The sequence below is a fragment of the Aulostomus chinensis genome, chromosome 12, assembly GCF_037954235.1.
Source record: "Aulostomus chinensis isolate RoL2024-O1b breed Wild chromosome 12, RoL_Achi_v1.0, whole genome shotgun sequence".
NCBI classification, from domain to species: Eukaryota; Metazoa; Chordata; class Actinopteri; order Syngnathiformes; family Aulostomidae; genus Aulostomus; species Aulostomus chinensis.
The window spans coordinates 10,541,006-10,557,850 of NC_141331.1; the positions used below are offsets into that span (position 1 = coordinate 10,541,006).

At 38.9% G+C, this 16,845-nt stretch overlaps 3 protein-coding genes across 6 annotated transcripts in view; 2 read left to right on the forward strand and 1 right to left on the reverse strand.

The window, feature by feature from the left end:
• LOC147251989 (activin receptor type-1-like) overlaps positions 1–6,011 on the reverse strand; it is a 28,597-nt gene extending 22,586 nt beyond the window's left edge. The window contains exon 1 of the mRNA XM_086220052.1: positions 5,686–6,011. Coding sequence (XP_086076178.1) covers positions 5,686–5,714 — 29 coding nt within the window. The 5' untranslated portion in view covers positions 5,715–6,011. The remainder of the gene's footprint in view (positions 1–5,685) is intronic.
• A 2,883-nt stretch (positions 6,012–8,894) lies between these two features.
• Positions 8,895–13,546, forward strand: LOC147251990 (uncharacterized protein C7orf57 homolog). Of its 4 annotated transcripts, XM_086220066.1 has the most exons (8): positions 8,916–9,027; positions 9,256–9,302; positions 9,502–9,669; positions 9,761–9,857; positions 10,128–10,248; positions 11,287–11,363; positions 12,925–13,014; positions 13,216–13,546. In XM_086220066.1, exons 2-8 carry the CDS (start codon positions 9,272–9,274, stop codon positions 13,244–13,246), a joined length of 615 nt encoding a protein of 204 aa, XP_086076192.1. In that variant the 5' UTR covers positions 8,916–9,027; positions 9,256–9,271; the 3' UTR covers positions 13,247–13,546. The 4 variants fall into 4 exon arrangements, with proteins under 4 accessions (XP_086076193.1, XP_086076192.1, XP_086076191.1 ...); XM_086220065.1 differs by lacking the exons at positions 12,925–13,014; positions 13,216–13,546 and adding an exon at positions 11,832–12,321 and having other exon boundaries at positions 10,131–10,248; XM_086220064.1 differs by lacking the exons at positions 12,925–13,014; positions 13,216–13,546 and adding an exon at positions 11,832–12,309.
• A 148-nt stretch (positions 13,547–13,694) lies between these two features.
• upp2 (uridine phosphorylase 2) lies at positions 13,695–16,768 on the forward strand. Its single transcript, XM_086220063.1, has 7 exons — positions 13,695–14,070; positions 14,202–14,316; positions 14,405–14,563; positions 14,653–14,767; positions 14,891–15,100; positions 15,190–15,336; positions 15,921–16,768. Exons 1-7 carry the CDS (start codon positions 14,018–14,020, stop codon positions 16,061–16,063), a joined length of 942 nt encoding a protein of 313 aa, XP_086076189.1. The 5' UTR covers positions 13,695–14,017; the 3' UTR covers positions 16,064–16,768.
• The last annotated feature ends 77 nt before the right edge of the window (positions 16,769–16,845 follow it).

Here is a 16,845-nt window from a genome sequence, read left to right on the forward strand (position 1 = left end):
TTGCCCAAACTATCAAGTATTTGGTTACTTAATCAATAAAATAAATAAACAGGGAAAACTACTATCTGCTCCCAGAGCCTGATATGACTTGAATTTCAACTTACACCAAGGGGTTAGCCATCAGTTTATTATCAAGGGGTTAGCCGTCAAGTTTCCAGCGCCAAAAGTTGAAACTGGTGAAATTGGCGAAAATGCAGAGCTCATCGCTGTACATCGCTCCTACATCTATGAATACTGAAAAATAGGAGTATTTGAAGCAGATGATTTTAATTTTCAACATATTTTCTCGCCCACAAAATCTGATGCATCCTTACAAACCAGCAGGTCTTATCTTCTTCTCCCTCAGTGGTTGAGCTTTGATTTCACGCTTAGCAAGGACAGGTGAAAGTATCTTGTGCCAATATTTTTACTTCTGCAGACAGTTTGTTTCATAGAAACATAACAATGCACCTCAAAAGTGCTGTAGAACACTCCCAGCTGGGTGCTTTCAAGAGAGTGCCTGGCTTTTTCAGGTGAAAAAATAATGCTTGGGTGGACACTGGGCTAAAATGAGGCTGCAGCAACATCACTTCTTCCTTAAAGAGGGAGTCATTCTTACACAGACCACAAATCTCATCTCAGGAACATAACTCCAACAACTAAAAATTGTTGAAAAATAAGTCAGTCCCCATTTCTAGGGCACCAATTCTTTATCAAACTTTGATTCATGCTATGAAACTGAACTAGGCCGGAAAAAAAAATTTCAAGGACAGAAACAGCAGAAAAATGTAATACAAAAAAGTACATCTTTTTGTTATCTAACAAAAAGCTTACAAATGGGTGTGGTCTAAACTAATTTAATGGAGCTGTTATATTTGTGAAGTTTTTTTTTTAATCTGGATGTACCAAATAAAATGCCAAGTGGATAGAAATTTGTTAAAAATTGAGATTTGTTTCCAAGAATCAACATCATTTGCCACAAGCTTTTAAAATTTCAGCATGTTTCTCATGCTTCTTGCAGGACAATAATGTTGAAAGTCTACACTGTGGAAGGATAAAAGACAATGAGCAATGCAATTAATTTGAATGTGGTCAAATATCCTAATCAGACATTTCTTCCTATGTAGCACTGTTTCCAAACTGTGCCAGATTCAGAGATAATCAAAGAGCTGAAAACCTGTATTGGACTTCTCCGGGGAAAGAATTATACTGATAATAGAACTGATATTAATTCCATTCCCTACAAGTGGGCATGTGAGAGAATATTCAAATTAACATGGTAATGTGAATTTCAGCCATTTAAAACCAATATATCCTGACAGTTACATCAATGTGACACAACAACTACAACAGAACTACTTCCGTTCGTGACCTTATGACCTACAAGATGGAGCACAGACTGTTTTCAATTTGTGGACAGAGTGCCCATACCAAATAGGAGAGTACGCCCGGGCCTGGGAATGAGATCACGGAGGCAGTGACTGAACAAAGCCATAACTTTCCCCCTTAACAGCTGAGCAATAAGACAAGAGTACTGAAGCGAGTGAAGGGCTTGGTACGATGTGTATTGCAGACTGTCTCCAGTGCAGTCTGGGGTTAGTGCAGAGAGGAGAGGAGCCACAAGCACTGCAGATCTGTGAGTGAGTGAGTGTGTGTGTGTGTGTGTGTGTGTGTGCACGCACACGCATATGCGTGCAGACAGTAGTGTCTCGTCTCCTCTCTCTGTCTCCATCACTCCTTCTCCACAATTGAACACAGAATATGAGATCAATACGTCTGTGCAGAGCCACCAGAAAAAGACAGGAGCAAGCTCTCAAACTGTGAAACAAAACTAAAATCTGGCAACAACACAGGCTGTGCTTTAGCTCCTTATTCCCCTCCAACTTCCTGCGTGCTGCTGACACTGCAGCGCCCGCAAGCCCAAGACAGCTCCACTCATCGCGATATGTTTGGGTTACGTAGAATTATAAAGGGGATTCTAGGCTTTTTGTATTTTTTTTTTTTTTTACTAAAAATAACACTGCAGACAGAGAGCCCCTTTCTAAAAAAGCTGGACATGAGCACAGAGCAAATCCAACCCACATGCTGTGTTCCTCTGCAGCCTGCTGCCTCATCTGATGCCAGGGCTGTTGCTATTCAAACTTTCTAGTAAGTCAGCATATAACACGCAGATCCATGTGAGCTCACACACACACAACAGGAAGACATGGCCAAAACTGCAGCAAGACAGTTATATGAGTCACATAAAGGTTGTTACTCAAGCCAGGTCCCTCCCTATCCTCCAGCTTCCCATCCGCATAGACACACGCATTCATATACCAAACAGTATCTCTCCCTCCCCTCCCTCTTTGACTCGAGAGCCACCTACATGGAAGGGTGATGAGCCCCGGACTCTTGCTCAGACTTGAAGCAGTCTATCTTGGTCTCATAACTGCAGTTCTCTTGTTAATGACAGACTGTGTAACCTGATCACACTCTCACACACACACACACACACCTACCCCCAACCCTCTTTTAGGGTTTTTTGGAGCCAGCACTTCCCTCCACTTGCATAGTGTTCCAACTCAAACTGCCGGTTGTGTCTGACAGCCAAATTACTCTGCACAGAGAAATAATTGCCATAGTTGGTCTACCCCCCCCCCCCACCCAACATGCTGTCAGAAATGCTTAGACCACTGTGTGAAAATCATACACTTAATAGCGTTCAGAACAGGCTACATTTGATTGATTGTAGAAACCAAGATATCTGCAGCCAAAGTAAAGATGTGGAAATGAAATAAAGTCATCAGTGGAATCACTCCGGCCATTAGAAGAAAACCTCTTCCAAACTCAAGGGCTCTACTGTCCATAACTTTAAATATATGACAAAGAAGCCCTATTGTTCTGAATGTATTGAGAGAAATAACCTCCAAACTGGTTGTAGACTGGATACCAGACCCCAGATGGGCTGTGAAACAATGACACTGCCCCCAAAAGCACACAATAACATTGTTGGAGAACAAGAGGAGAAAGAGGACAGGGTGAGTGATAATCAGACCGTCTCCCTGGCTGAACAAAAACAGGACCCCTAATATCCCCTGGAGTTGAACCGTAGCTTGACTGTCCAGACTGTCAGACGTCCTTATATCAGACTGCTATCAGCAAGACTCGTTGGTGCAAGGTACTGAGAATGCCAAGAGTTCTGACCTCTGGTCCAGATGATCAAACTGCAGCCGCACCAACCATAACAAACAACCCTTGCTAAGGCCAGGTTCAGACAAAATCAGGCACCGTGGTGGTTGCGCTGCATTGTGGGCGTGTCAATACCTGGCTTGTTGTGCAAAGATTGTTGTGTTCTGTTCACCAATTGCACAGAGAAAAAGTGGACTCCATTTTCTCCCCTCAAATTCAAAACAAATGCACACAGACCAAAGAAAGGTGAACCACTGCAACCTGCTTTTGGAATGCTTTTTTCCAAAAATTGTCCGGGTACACAACTAAAAACACATACAATCCCCCTTAAAAGCATCGAATGAACTTGCGTTTTTGCTACAACATTGGATTTAGAACATAGCCTGATGTCATCAGGGATGGATCAAGAGGAATATTTATGATGTGAAGAGAAGATGGCGTGGAGATTTTAACAGGCATCAGAAATATGCAATGGTCACACATCTATATTTGCTTGGGAAAGACCCCTAAAATAAAAATGTAAAGAGCCCAAACTTGGGATTGAGGACGGGTATATTTGGTAGCAACTCTCACGAATCTCAACAGATCTGTCCCTGGACCTTTGGTACTTCATGCTGTAGCAGTAAGCTAACATTATATACTTCAAAGCTGAATTATTCTGTTAGTTACTTCCAAACAGAAGCTGTACTTGTGAAAGTCAGACTACTATTTTTAAACAATGCAGTTGGGGATCAATTTACTCTGACGTGCGTCTGCTTTCATCAGCCACAAACTGACCTAGGTGTTCTGCTCATGTCAGAAGGTCCTGATGAGGTATTTAACCAGAGAAAGTCAAAATGCACCCAAGAAGCGTATCATTATTGCGGTTATGGGAGGACAACAATACACTTTTGGAAAGACAGCCTCGACGTTTGAGGAGTGAGCCGTCTTGTCTTTGAATTAAGTCCACCATTTTCTAACATGTTTGGTATGTAATGAAAAAAACTGTACACGGGAATCATCTGCATTGCAGCCAACAGTACAGGGCCAGAATATCGTCACCTATCATTATGGAGGCAGACAAACTTTTGTCAGAAAATCAATTTTTAACCAGTTCTTGTAAACTGAGACAACAACAGTCTAGCTATCTGCTTGTAAACAGTGAGCAGTAGATCATTAATTACTTTCCACCGCAGAAAATGACCAACTGCTTTGTACCTCAAACTAACACAAAATTAACAATGACAATTCGACACCTCTCCTGTATTAGAAACTCACCTGAGGAGCTATCAATAAAGCGGATCACTGGTTTAATGGCCTCCTACGCCAGACACAACTGCTGCATATCAGATCATCATCATGCCTGTACATGAAAGTGTGGTCAACTGGATGGTTTAGAGAGGCGTGTCGCGGCTGTGTTCTGCTCAGTTACACAGAAACAATCCCACACAAGTGTTCCCCAGACGTGTGGGCTACCCGTGAGGAGGACAAATCTGATTATTATGTAGGGGATGTGACTGTAAAAAAAAAAAAGAAAAGAAAAGGGGGGGGGGGGAGTCAGGCTCTGGCACAATATGAACTGATTCTGAGAGGAAGATTTCAGCGTGAGACATTCCCCATTCACACATTTTTAATCAGCACAATTATCTCTGAATGGTTTCAGCCAGCATTAACACCTCCCTAATGAAGTTTTCACCATCTCTCCAGCTGCCTTCATCACATTCAATTTCCTGTCTGGGGTGATTGTTGCTCTGCAGTAAAAAAAAAAAAAAAAAAAGAAAGAAAGAAAAAAGAAAAAAATCAATCCATTAAAAAAAAAAAAAAAAAAAAAAAAATATATATATATATATATATATATATATATATATATATATAGATATAGACATAGATATAGATATAGATATATGGCTGCTAAGTTTTTCTAGTTGCTCACGAATTTCAGGGATCACTCAAACCATTTTCACCACCAGGGTCTACCTCCTCCCATTCTACCAACCCATCTATCAATCACCGCAGGGCTGCGATTGTCATGTTAAAAGTGCTCAGCGTGGGACGATGACACGAGCAGGAACGACCCTCCCAAAAACTGTTAGCATTACAATAAACTTTAAGTCACAAATTGTTGCCATGTTTGCAGCAGCTTGATTTAATCTGAATTTAAATCCATGGAAAAGTCGCGGTGGCAAACCAGTGTTCTGTTTTTTTTTTCTTTTTTCTGGCCTGTAGTTAAATTACTATTTTCAGCCACTCGAACCCCCCCCCCCCCCACACACACACACACACACAAAGAAAAACTCAAGATGACGTCTAAAATTTATCCAAAAAGGAGATTTAGTCACACACTCAGCTCAGATAACAATAGATAAAATATAAGAGTAGCAGCTATGATTAAAAAGGCCGAGATTTAGGGGAGAAAATTTCACGTCACAAACTTCTAACACCCCCCCAACCTACCACCACCACGTAAAACGTATACAGCCGTAAAACCACTGTAAATTACAGTCACGGTGGTTGAACAAGTCTTCTACTATGGCATTTTACAACGATTTTACTGACCTTACAGAGTGTTTTTCAAAGTGCTTCATGAAGGTTCGACAACCGGCGCAGGTCGAACGATTCTGCCATCTCCCGAGATTTCACCGTCAGTACCCGTTGTGTTCTCCAAAGTCTGAAAAGCGGAATCTACATGGCGCTAACATTTTCCCGTCGGTCTCTCAGCAAAAATAAGACACATTTAGTCGCTTTTCGTGTTGGACAGGGATATAAAGTAAAGATACATGTCCATACGATGCCCTCCTTTACGTAGTAGCGCAGTCTGGACTTCGCAACTCCCACTCCGACTGCGCCGCAACCGCTGATAACGCCAACAGGAGTGAGGGAGGAAGTTGCTATCAACTTCGAGGCTGCCTATGCGACATCATGAACACGAGCGTTTCCGTTGAGAAATTTCAAAATAAAAATAAAATGAAACTAAATAAAATAAAATAAAATAAAAAAAATAAAATAAAATGTATGCAGTTTCTTTACACAAGTATAGTAAAGGCAGAATTCTCGGTTCAAATAACTATGAATTTCTTCAAAAATGAAGATGCAGTCATAACCCTTCCACAAAATACTGCTGGAGTTTCAAAGGAAAGATGTTGCTGTCTTGTCCCAAACAACTGAAATCAAAGGTAACCAATTTTCAAATGAAAAAGAAAAGTCATTTTGTAACCATAAAATATCTCCATACTTCTCACCTGAAGTAATCCAAATGCCCTGAAGCCTGGACATGCTTTGTTGTTTACTAAAAACCTCACTGACATCATGTTTTTAATGAAAAAATATCAAGTTCAGATTTTTTTTAACTTATATTGTGTTGAGTTGTGAAGTTAGAAGGAATGTTACCTTTATGTTTTCATATACTTTATTATTATATTTTAGTCTGTTGACCATCATCAGACAACAATATCATCTGATTTTTTTGTGCTAAATAATAAAGTAAGGTACGGATGAGTAGAAAAATAATACCAAGGTAAAGGAATGAGGTAACAGTAAAATGCTAAGCTCCAAGTAGCTTACATTTAGCCATTAATTCTCATGTGGCTTACGTACTTACTTACTTCTCCACTCAAAATATGCTAAGCTTATAGTCACTTCACTGCATTTTTAAGCTTCACCGCAAAACAATATATGTACAGACATTCCTCTCAGTGTCGCCCAGCGCAGGTGGAAAGTCACTCTCTGGTTATTTTAGATTGCTACTAAGATAAAAACCTTTGAAATCAGAGAATCATAAGTCCATATTCATAGATTTATTTAATTTATTTTTTTGATGAGGAAGTGGATGTTGTGTTAAAAATATTTAGAGAGTTGTTGAACTTTTTAAAATCAGGAAAAACAACACTGTTCATAACTGATAAAGTAATGTGTGCTCTAAAACATGTCTTGTGGAGGAAAATTAATTGCAATTAGGTATTTATACTGTCCCATATTCTTACTTTCAGTAAAGCAAAGAATTATTGCATAATCTTTGTTTGATAATTGCATTTAATTATTTGAGATAAAAACAGAAAAATGTGCAAGGTGGTCACTTCATACATATTATTTTATGTTCAAGCCTGTAGAGCTGGAGCTAAGCCTGAGTGTTTGTCTTGGCACCATGCATGGCTGGAATAACCTGCCAGACAGCCCTTGAACTAAAGTGAACTGCCAGGCTTGCAGTAATGCTCTCCCTTGACTCAGGTGCTGCTGCAATGCAAATTAAGTACTACATATTCATCATGTAATCACAAAATAATTGAGGTACTGAAACCAGATTTTCAAAATTTGTTAATAATCCAGATCAACTTTAAGGCCTTTGCTGTGTCAGCTAATATTGTATTTACCCCGGTGTCTATTTTTGAACATAATTTGGTTAATTCATGGCAAGTTGCTCCAGGGTTGACATTCCAATGATCACACTATCTAATAATGTCACAGGAAAAAAAAAAAGATGGCAATATTTTCCCCTGAAACATTGTGGAGTAAGTAACATAAAATAGGCTTAAGATCAATGTGCACCTAATTCTACATTTAGCATATCCTGTAATGCTAAGTAACATAGCATCTGCTCATATACTTAATGTCAGTACATTATCACTGTATTTAGCCTAAACTGAACCACTTGTCCTTATCTTACTACTCAAATATTCTCCAACTTTACACTGTGCTTTTATGCTGATACATAACTGCCCATTTCCTGTCTGAGGCTCTGGTAAACTGGATGTATAGATCAAAGACTATCACAGTTTCATTTGGACAAAATATGTGGCAGTAAGTCTGTAGCTACATCAGGGAACTGGAAAAAATAATAATTTTATTAGTTTTCCAAAATAAATATGGTAAGTGAGGCCTATACACAAACAAAATGTTACTATCATTCACATAAGTTTATTTGCTTTCAAATTTGATAGTCTGAAAAGTTTTAATTCATTATAATGACAAAAGTAATTGAGAAGAGAAATGTTTCAAATTTTACTTCATCATTACATAAATAAGGTAAGCCAATATCAGGAAAAATATACAGTTAATGTGTTTGCCTGATGCCCAACAGAGGAAACGTTTTTAATTAGATTTTTGTCACAATAGCTAAGGTCAGGCACAGATCATAAATTAATGTCAAAGTAAATTGACTGTATTCATAGAGCAACTTTCTAACTTAGTGGTGCTCCAAGCAGTTTACAATGTTGCCTCCTTCACCTACTCACATAATGATGTTGGAGGCTGCCATGCAGGTACCAACTGACTCATCTATTGTCACTCTCTATCGTCATCCATTTCTCATCATAGGGACATAGTTTTGACATAATTCTAGTAAACAAACATATTTTGGTGCAGTATTAGGGAGACATTCTCGAATATTTTGTCCTGGCAACAGGTGGAAATCAAAACACTGGTGAATCCAGTCAGGCTCTTTGGCCTTCAGCATGTTCAGAAGCATTTCAAATGTGTAAGATAGACTGAAATGAGCTACTGATTATGTACATTTAATTGAAAAACTCTTCTTCTTCTTCTTCTTCTTCTTCTTCTTCTTCTTCTTCTTCTTCTTATTATTATTATTAATAATAATAATAATAATAATAATAATAATAATAATAATAATAATAATAATAATAATAATAATAATAATAATAATAATAACAACAACAATAGAAGTGGTAGTGGTAGTTTTTTCTCACTAAGGTAAACTTGATACTCCGGTAAGATAGGTGGCGGTATGCACCTGTATACTTGGGCTGTAACTGCCGAAATTAAAACGCAGAAGAAGACAACAGCCCTGCAGAAAGCCGTTGCCATTGGCAACTTTGACACAACTTCCAAACATATCGCTTCATCACATACGGCAGGTTATTTCTCTGCGTCTAAAGTAACTTAAGAGTAAGTAAAGATTCGTTACACAATATATGAGCTTGTGTGTTACTTAGGCAATTATAATAGATAGATATATCTCCAATTTCTTTTAACTACACTTTCAGCCACAACTAAAGCTGCTGCAGTCATTCAGTTTAGCCGATGAATATTTGTGCTGTAGCTAACAGATGCTAAATAGCAAGCTAACACCGGACAAGTTGTCATTGTGCTGGGTTTTGTTTCCATTTCTACTAGAAATTCCACAGTTGTCATGAGTAACGATCTTCAACCGACAAAATCTGGCAAGTACATACCGTGTTTGCTCAGCCTACAGTAGATACCAGCTTTAGCAGGCGACCTGTGTAGCTCGTCTGCAGGGAGAATATTCTGCTTTTCTGCTGGACCTCGGTGGGACGATGCTGAAGGAACCCCACCCCCAGGACACACAGTTATAATTAAAGTCAGTTCTTCACTTTGTCTTTGTATGTTTTAACGTCACAGGTCAGAAAACTGGGTACCATCCTGGAATAAATGGGCAGATATCCCAGATCCCAGGACTGTCCACACTTATGGAGTCTGTTTGTGATGAGAAGGTCCGGGGGAGAAGATCTGGAATCCTGGATAGCGATACTGCTTATATCAAGTTGGCAAAACAAGGAGGGCATAAAGGTTGAAACATCCTGCATCAAGCCTGATATTTATCTCCCATGATTGTTATTGACATGGATTTGTGTTATGTTAATTCATGCATGTTACACAGGACTTCTGTGGCACGAGGAAAGGTGTACATCTGAACCTAGTTCACACAAACCTCCAGACTGCTTCTTCACAGCATCAGAAGATGACAGTAATCCAAGGTGCTTATCATAATATTATTATGTAGACCTGCTTGTGGCCACAGCTTAGGATTAATCAGACTTCCTCCTCTATTCCTAACATTAGTGCAACTGCAGTTATTACCACTATCTGCTTGTAATGCCAATTCAGTAGTACTGCTACTTTAAATGTATTGCCAGTAATCCCACAACCTATAATAATAACATTAACCATTACAGTAATAATCATCATAAAGTGTGAGTCTTCATTTTATTAATTATCAATTTCAGTTGATATTTTTGTTTTTCCAGCAGTGCAATTAACAGTGAAGTGAAGAAAAACCCTGGAGGTTTTCAACGGCGAGAACCTCCTTTTGCGACTGATAATATGTCAGCATGGGAGAGGGATGATAGCAGCAAAGCTGAGGAGAAGGTAAACAGAACTGCTGAAGCTATTTAGAAAGTAATTTACCAACATGAACCACCACAGTATCAGTTTATTGTCCATTTCGTGTTGCTTTGCACTCCTCTGGACCTTTTAAGAAAAACACTTAGGGATGCATGGTCTGGGGTTTTTGTTGCAAAGTTTATATTGGACACACTGAAAAACATAATAAAATTTTATGGATTTGAATAAAACCTTCTTTTTTTTTTCAAAAACATCTGGAAAAGCTATAAAATCATATTTTTACCTCTTTGTAAGTATCAGCTCAGTTTTACTCACTGGACTGATGCAGATACATTAAAGATCCCCCAGGCTTTAGGTTTACAAAATATACATTCTATGATTCTAAACGATATACATTAGGGACAAAAATCTAAAAGCCATAAAATGACACCTACTTCCATCCCTCATTAAAAGCAAAATACAGATAATACCACATTTCTCAAGCTCAGCTGCTGGACACAAGAGGTTTCCTGTTTCACTGTTTCAGTTCAGTCACACTGTTTATGACCTGAAGCTTCAAAGTTCAACATCATTCTTATCTTTGTGAAATATCAGACTAGGATTAGCTTCAAAAAAATTTTTTTTGAATCCTGCTCACATGCCCGGCCCTTAAAATCAGATTTTCTATTTGGAAAGTTAACTGAAAGTGAAAAATGAAAAACAGCCTAGAGTTCTGCTATTATGTTAACACGTTTATTTTCAAGAATATTAAAAATAACTTAGAAACCATGTTCATAAAGAATGAAGCTAAATTGACTGAACAACGTGAAGGGGAATGATTTCTTACAAAAACCATGAAAGTATTGCTTTTCTACTAAAACAGATATTAATGCTGCCTGCTCGTTAAGTTAGCAGGGTTGATGATTGCCTGTACATGTTTTTTTTATGCCTTTTCACAAGTGTTCATCTCCAGCCCTGACGTGCATTTTTCTGCCATGTGGTGTGTCAGAGTATAAAAAAGACCCAAATTTGATATACACAACATAACCACATGTTTATTTGACTTTGTTTTGTGTTCCGCAGGATAATTTCTCCGACTCCCAGACAGAGAACATGCAGTTCTCCTGTCTACACAGCAAGACCAGTAACTTCAGGAGGACGTAAGTTCCTGTGGACACAAGATGGTGCTGTTGTTTTGTATAACATTCAGTGATAGCTGGAGTCTCAATGACACCTTCTATGCAGTCAAACAGAACCAAAAAAATGAAACATGATCACAAACCAATTATATTTCAATATCAGCCCAAAGCATTGTTTGTAATTGAGTGCAACTGGATATGAGGAGCGCAGGGTTAATGAAGTCTTTACCACAAAGCAGTGGAATAAAAATCTACTGAACTTAATTATTAGGATGTTTGAGTTGCAGATTAGTAAAATATTATACATGTTTGTAATGTTTTACTTATTTAGAAGATGAAAATAATTGAAATCAATGCAGTGTTACTGCAGTTTACTGTATTACAACATGTGACACACTGGCTGGTATGTATTGCAACATTTGTGTGTGTCTCAGTTGGCAGTGTTAGATAATCTAGAGTAAATGTTTCCATGTTGTGATGACTTGGCAGGAACGCTCCTGCACACTTTGTTGAAGCGAAACAGTACACAGAGCAACGGCCTCTAGACAAAGCTGGATGTCCACCGCAGTGTTTGCTTTGGCTCACATGCTGTCTATCATCTGGAGTCTCTTTGGGGAAATGTCACTGACTCGTCAAAAGTTCCACATAACCTCAGATATACGAGATCAGACGGCGAAGACGAGGGACGTGGTGATGGCACTGATGTTGTGGTACTGTGCGTCCACAAAGGATCCACTGTAAACAAAGTTGCCGGACAAGTTATAGAATTTTAATTGTCGTACAAGCAAAGATGACCTGTATACAGTACAAATGAGCTTTTCCAAGGATTCTTCCAGAATAAGTTATTGTTCTCTGGTCACTTGCAGCAAACCCCCCACTCATTCTCGGTAAAAGATAACTGAATCAATAGAACACAAACAAGCATTAATTATAAAAATTCAAATAAAGATGAAGATAAATCGTGTGGGTTGTTTTGTTTTTTTCTTTTCAATTTGAAAAGAAAACTTTAAATCGTTCTTTCTTCTCTCTGAAGACAAAATGACTGCTAGTTAGCTAAGCACAATGAATGCTAGTGGATAGGAAGTGTTGACATACTCTTTTAAAGTCATCAAATATTTCAGGCTCAGGATCTTGTTGATCCCCCTCATCCTTCTAATCGGTCTTCTGGTTGTCTACAAAGAAGCATATTCACGCAGAAAAGTGGCACGTTCCAAAAAACAAAACACCTCCCCGCCTCCGCAAAATGCTTCCCTTGAAATAGGTTTTTGGATTAAAAAAGCATGAATGGCACAAGAGTTATAATTCCTTCTAACTTTTTCTATCATATTACATCTGCAGTATCAGTTAGAATATTTGCAAGAAGATTTTTTTCCCCCTAATTGTTGAGCCCTAAATCTAGGTCACTCCTTTTGCAGCAATTAACTAGAAATGTACTGAAACCAACATTCAGAATCGCTACCAGACAGTTAATCTGAGTAATACCCTCCCTATCATCGTGCAGGGCAGCATATGACCTGGCAGAGAGCAGTGTATTTCTGATTGAAATAGAAATCTATTCTCCATTTGGTCTTTGTGCTCACAGAATATTTGATAAGAAACCATCACCGGTGAACATGTCCAAGCTGTTGAGCTTCGGTTACGCAGAAGACAAGAGCTTAGACTTTGGTGTCAAGTAAGTAGATCCAAGCTTCGCTGGAACAATCCTCCAGGTCATCACTCATCATTTGTTGAATTGTTTGTTGTTGGTGTTCTCAAATGGAACTTAATAAACCTGTGGACAGTGGAAATGATCAGGCTGACCTGCCCTGTTTGTGTTTGTGTTTTGTTTTTCGTTGTTTGACGATGCTCAAACATTGAACATTTCTGTCAACAGACAGGAAGACTGCCAGCACGAGGGACGATAAACCACCTCCGAGTTCCAACCGCACTTGTTACTTCGGTCCCACACGGCCTCGGGTTTTAACCCATTCACACTGGGGCCCATCAGTTGTTCTACCAAGTCTCCGTTGTGTTTTCATGTTGATGTGTTTGTACCTGTTAGAGGTTCCTCAGTATCTGCACTTGTTCAGTCTTGACTTTGTTGTGCTTGTAAAGAAAGTTTGATAAATCTAATCCTTTCAAAGTGACCTAAATTGTTTTATTATACTGCTTTTATATCAAATGTATATTTGCATTTGCAGATTAAAATTGGAGTAGTTTGTGGACTCTGTTATTGACATCCCGGTGTTAAAGGTTATCTCAGTGTTCTTTGGTAAAGTTGAACGTCATAACACATCAGTTATTCACCAGCAACCAGTTGCTTATTGTTAAAAACCTACACCGAACAGCCTTGCAAGGTCAACTTATAACAGTTTACGTCACAAAGCGTCTCTGAATGCTGCAGTTGTGTTTGCTTTCAGAGGGTTTTTCACTCTGTGGCTCTTTGAAGCGAGCCAATCATTTTCTACAGGATAGATCTTGTGTTTAGTCTCAGCCGCCGAATGTTTTCGTGAGAGTACATACATTTGTTACTCCTCTCTCTGGAGCCAATCAGTGGTGGAGGTCAGAGGTCAACACTATATCAGCTCTGCAGCGAGACATAATTGCTATTTGAAAAGCAGCCGTACGCTGTATTTAGAGGTTTTTAAAGAAATAAAAGCTTTTTGAAGATATTTGAAACATTGTCTGCAGTCGTCATGGCACCAATTCTTCTCAACTGTATGGGAAATGATCACAACGACTACATCAAGTAAGTGTTTGGACTCTCAACCGACTGCCTTTGTCTTTGTCACTTCAAATGATAATTTCAGCAAAACCTGGTGTGCAGAACTTACGTGTGAGATGTCAGCGTACTAACGTGCTTCCCTGAACTGTTTTTAGACAACAAGTCCAAGTGAGGAATCCCTACTTGGACACCATGGAGGAGGATATTCTCTACCACTTCAGCTTGAGCACCAAGTCTCACAACCTTCCAGAGATGTTTGGTGACATTAAGGTGCCAGATTGAAGAAACTTAATTCTAGTCCTTCTGACTTCAGATGTGTTAACAGACAATAACTGCCCCCTTATCTGTTTTCCTGTAGTTTGTGTGCGTTGGTGGCAGTGCAAATCGAATGAAGGCCTTCGCCAAGTTTATCCACCAGGAGCTGAAACTGCCTGAAAACCCAGAAGAAATCAGGGATATATGTGAGGGAACTGACCGCTACTGCATGTACAAAGTGGGACCAGTACTTTCTATAAGTGTAAGAATTCTCTCGCAGTTTTCACATGCATGATCCTAATTGCAGTATTATGATGAATTCATGTTCATCCTGTCTTGCTTCTATCCCAGCATGGCATGGGCGTCCCCTCCATCTCCATCATGTTGCACGAGCTCATCAAACTACTGCACCATGCCCAGTGTCATGATGTGGTCCTGTTTCGCCTCGGAACATCTGGTGGTGTTGGTAATTACTTTTTTTTTTTTTTCTTTTTCTGTTTTGAGATAAAAGAAGAAGTTTGAAATGGCACTTTCTCTGAATAATATAATGAGTCAGGCAAGATTAAACATTTCTGAAATTGGCCTCCAGGTCTGGCTCCAGGAACGGTGGTGATTACTGATAAAGCAGTGGACTATTCCTTCCGGCCCCAGTTTGAGCAGGTGGTTCTGGGTAAAGTTATCACCCGGAGTACTGAACTAGATGAGGGGGTGGCTAATGAGCTTTTGCAGTGCTCCTCTGAGCTTCCAAACCTTCCAACAGTGATTGGAAACACCATGTGCACCCATGATTTCTATGAAGGTATAAACACTGTCACGCTCAGGTTATTTATTACTCATTCACAGTGAGGTCCAGGTAGCGAATAATCACGTCCCCGTGTGTGTCATCAGGTCAAGGCCGACTTGACGGGGCTCTCTGCTCCTTCTCTCCTGAGGAAAAACTGGAGTATCTGAGGAAAGCATACGAGGCTGGTGTGAGGAATATTGAGATGGAGTCAACCGTGTTTGCCGCTATGTGCCGTGTTTGTGGTCTCAAAGGTACTTCTTTTTTTTTTCTGGTCACATAGTGCAGACTATTATATGACAGTACAAATGAACTTCATGGTTAACATTACAGAATCCACATGAACATTGGTAAAAACATAGAATTTGAAAGTAGCTCTTTCCAGGCCAGGAGAAGTTGTTGAAAATTTTGAAAAATTTCAAAAATAATGTAAAAACTGGGGAAATTTACTTAAAAAATACCTGCATATTAGAGCCTGGGGGGCTCAATAAAGATGGAGTGAGAAAAGCTGGTTTGGGTTAGTATAAATACTTAAAATAAAGACCTAAATACATGTTTATATTGCATCAAACCACAAAATCCGTCATTAATTGTAGTTTAATGTACCCTGGTTAATTTAGGCATGGATTCCTCAGTTAACTTTCCATGTGTAAACAAAATATGTGGTCATGAAATTCTGTCTAAGGCGTGGAAAAGTCATGAAAATTGATCAATAAAAACATATGGACCCTGAAACTACTTCTCTCTCTCTGAGGTTACAAAAATCGATCCAAAACATAGTTATATATACGGAGACATTTTTAGCATGTATTAAATGTTCAATGCTCTTCCTCCCCAGCGGCTGTGATCTGTGTAACGTTGCTGAACCGTTTCGAGGGAGACCAGATTGCGTCTCCTCATGACGTTCTGGTGGACTACCAGCAGAGACCCCAGGTCCTGGTGTCCCACTTCATCAAAAAACGGCTGGGACAGACAGTGTGAAGCCTCCGGCCCCTTCAGAATCAGTGTCTATAAACTCAGACGTGTATATGTGTATATACTGTACTTAACGTGTTGATATTGACAATTATTTAAAGAGTCAAGATTTATATGATTTCTCTGATTAAGTTAAATATTATGCATTTTATATATATAGATGTGTAAGTATGTATTTTATCTTCTTATATGAATAGTTTGGTACTTCTGTCAATAACAATTTTCATAATAGTGTGCTGTGTTTCTTGATTTTTAACATCTGGTTGTTTGTCAGCAGGAATCTCAAAAACTTTAGGAAGAATAATTGATTATGTTATAATTGTTATCAAGGTTTTTAATCTCCAGATTAATCGTTACATTATAAATAGAACAAATGTTGATTTCATAAGAAATAGCAGGGGATGTTTGTATATAAGGACTCCCACAAAACGTGAACGACTGAAATAAAGAGCAGATGTTCTAAGTCCCGAAACAATAGAGGTTTGCAATCTTCCATGACATCTTGCACTTCCTCTCATACATCAGTAATTTGCTTTATAATACACACACACACACACACACACACACACACGCTATACACGCTTGTTTACAGTTATTTAGAGTTGTAAGGGAGTGTTATATGTGCTCAGAGGGACATTTGTCAGATGTGTGATGACAATGACTGTACTGTTCATAAGGTGCATGTACAAAACTTGAAATAAAGAATTATCAAAGTGCTTGAATTGTTATACTTGGAAGTCTCAACTGTAGCTGGAAATGTGTGTGTGTGTGTGTGTGTGTGTGTTGAA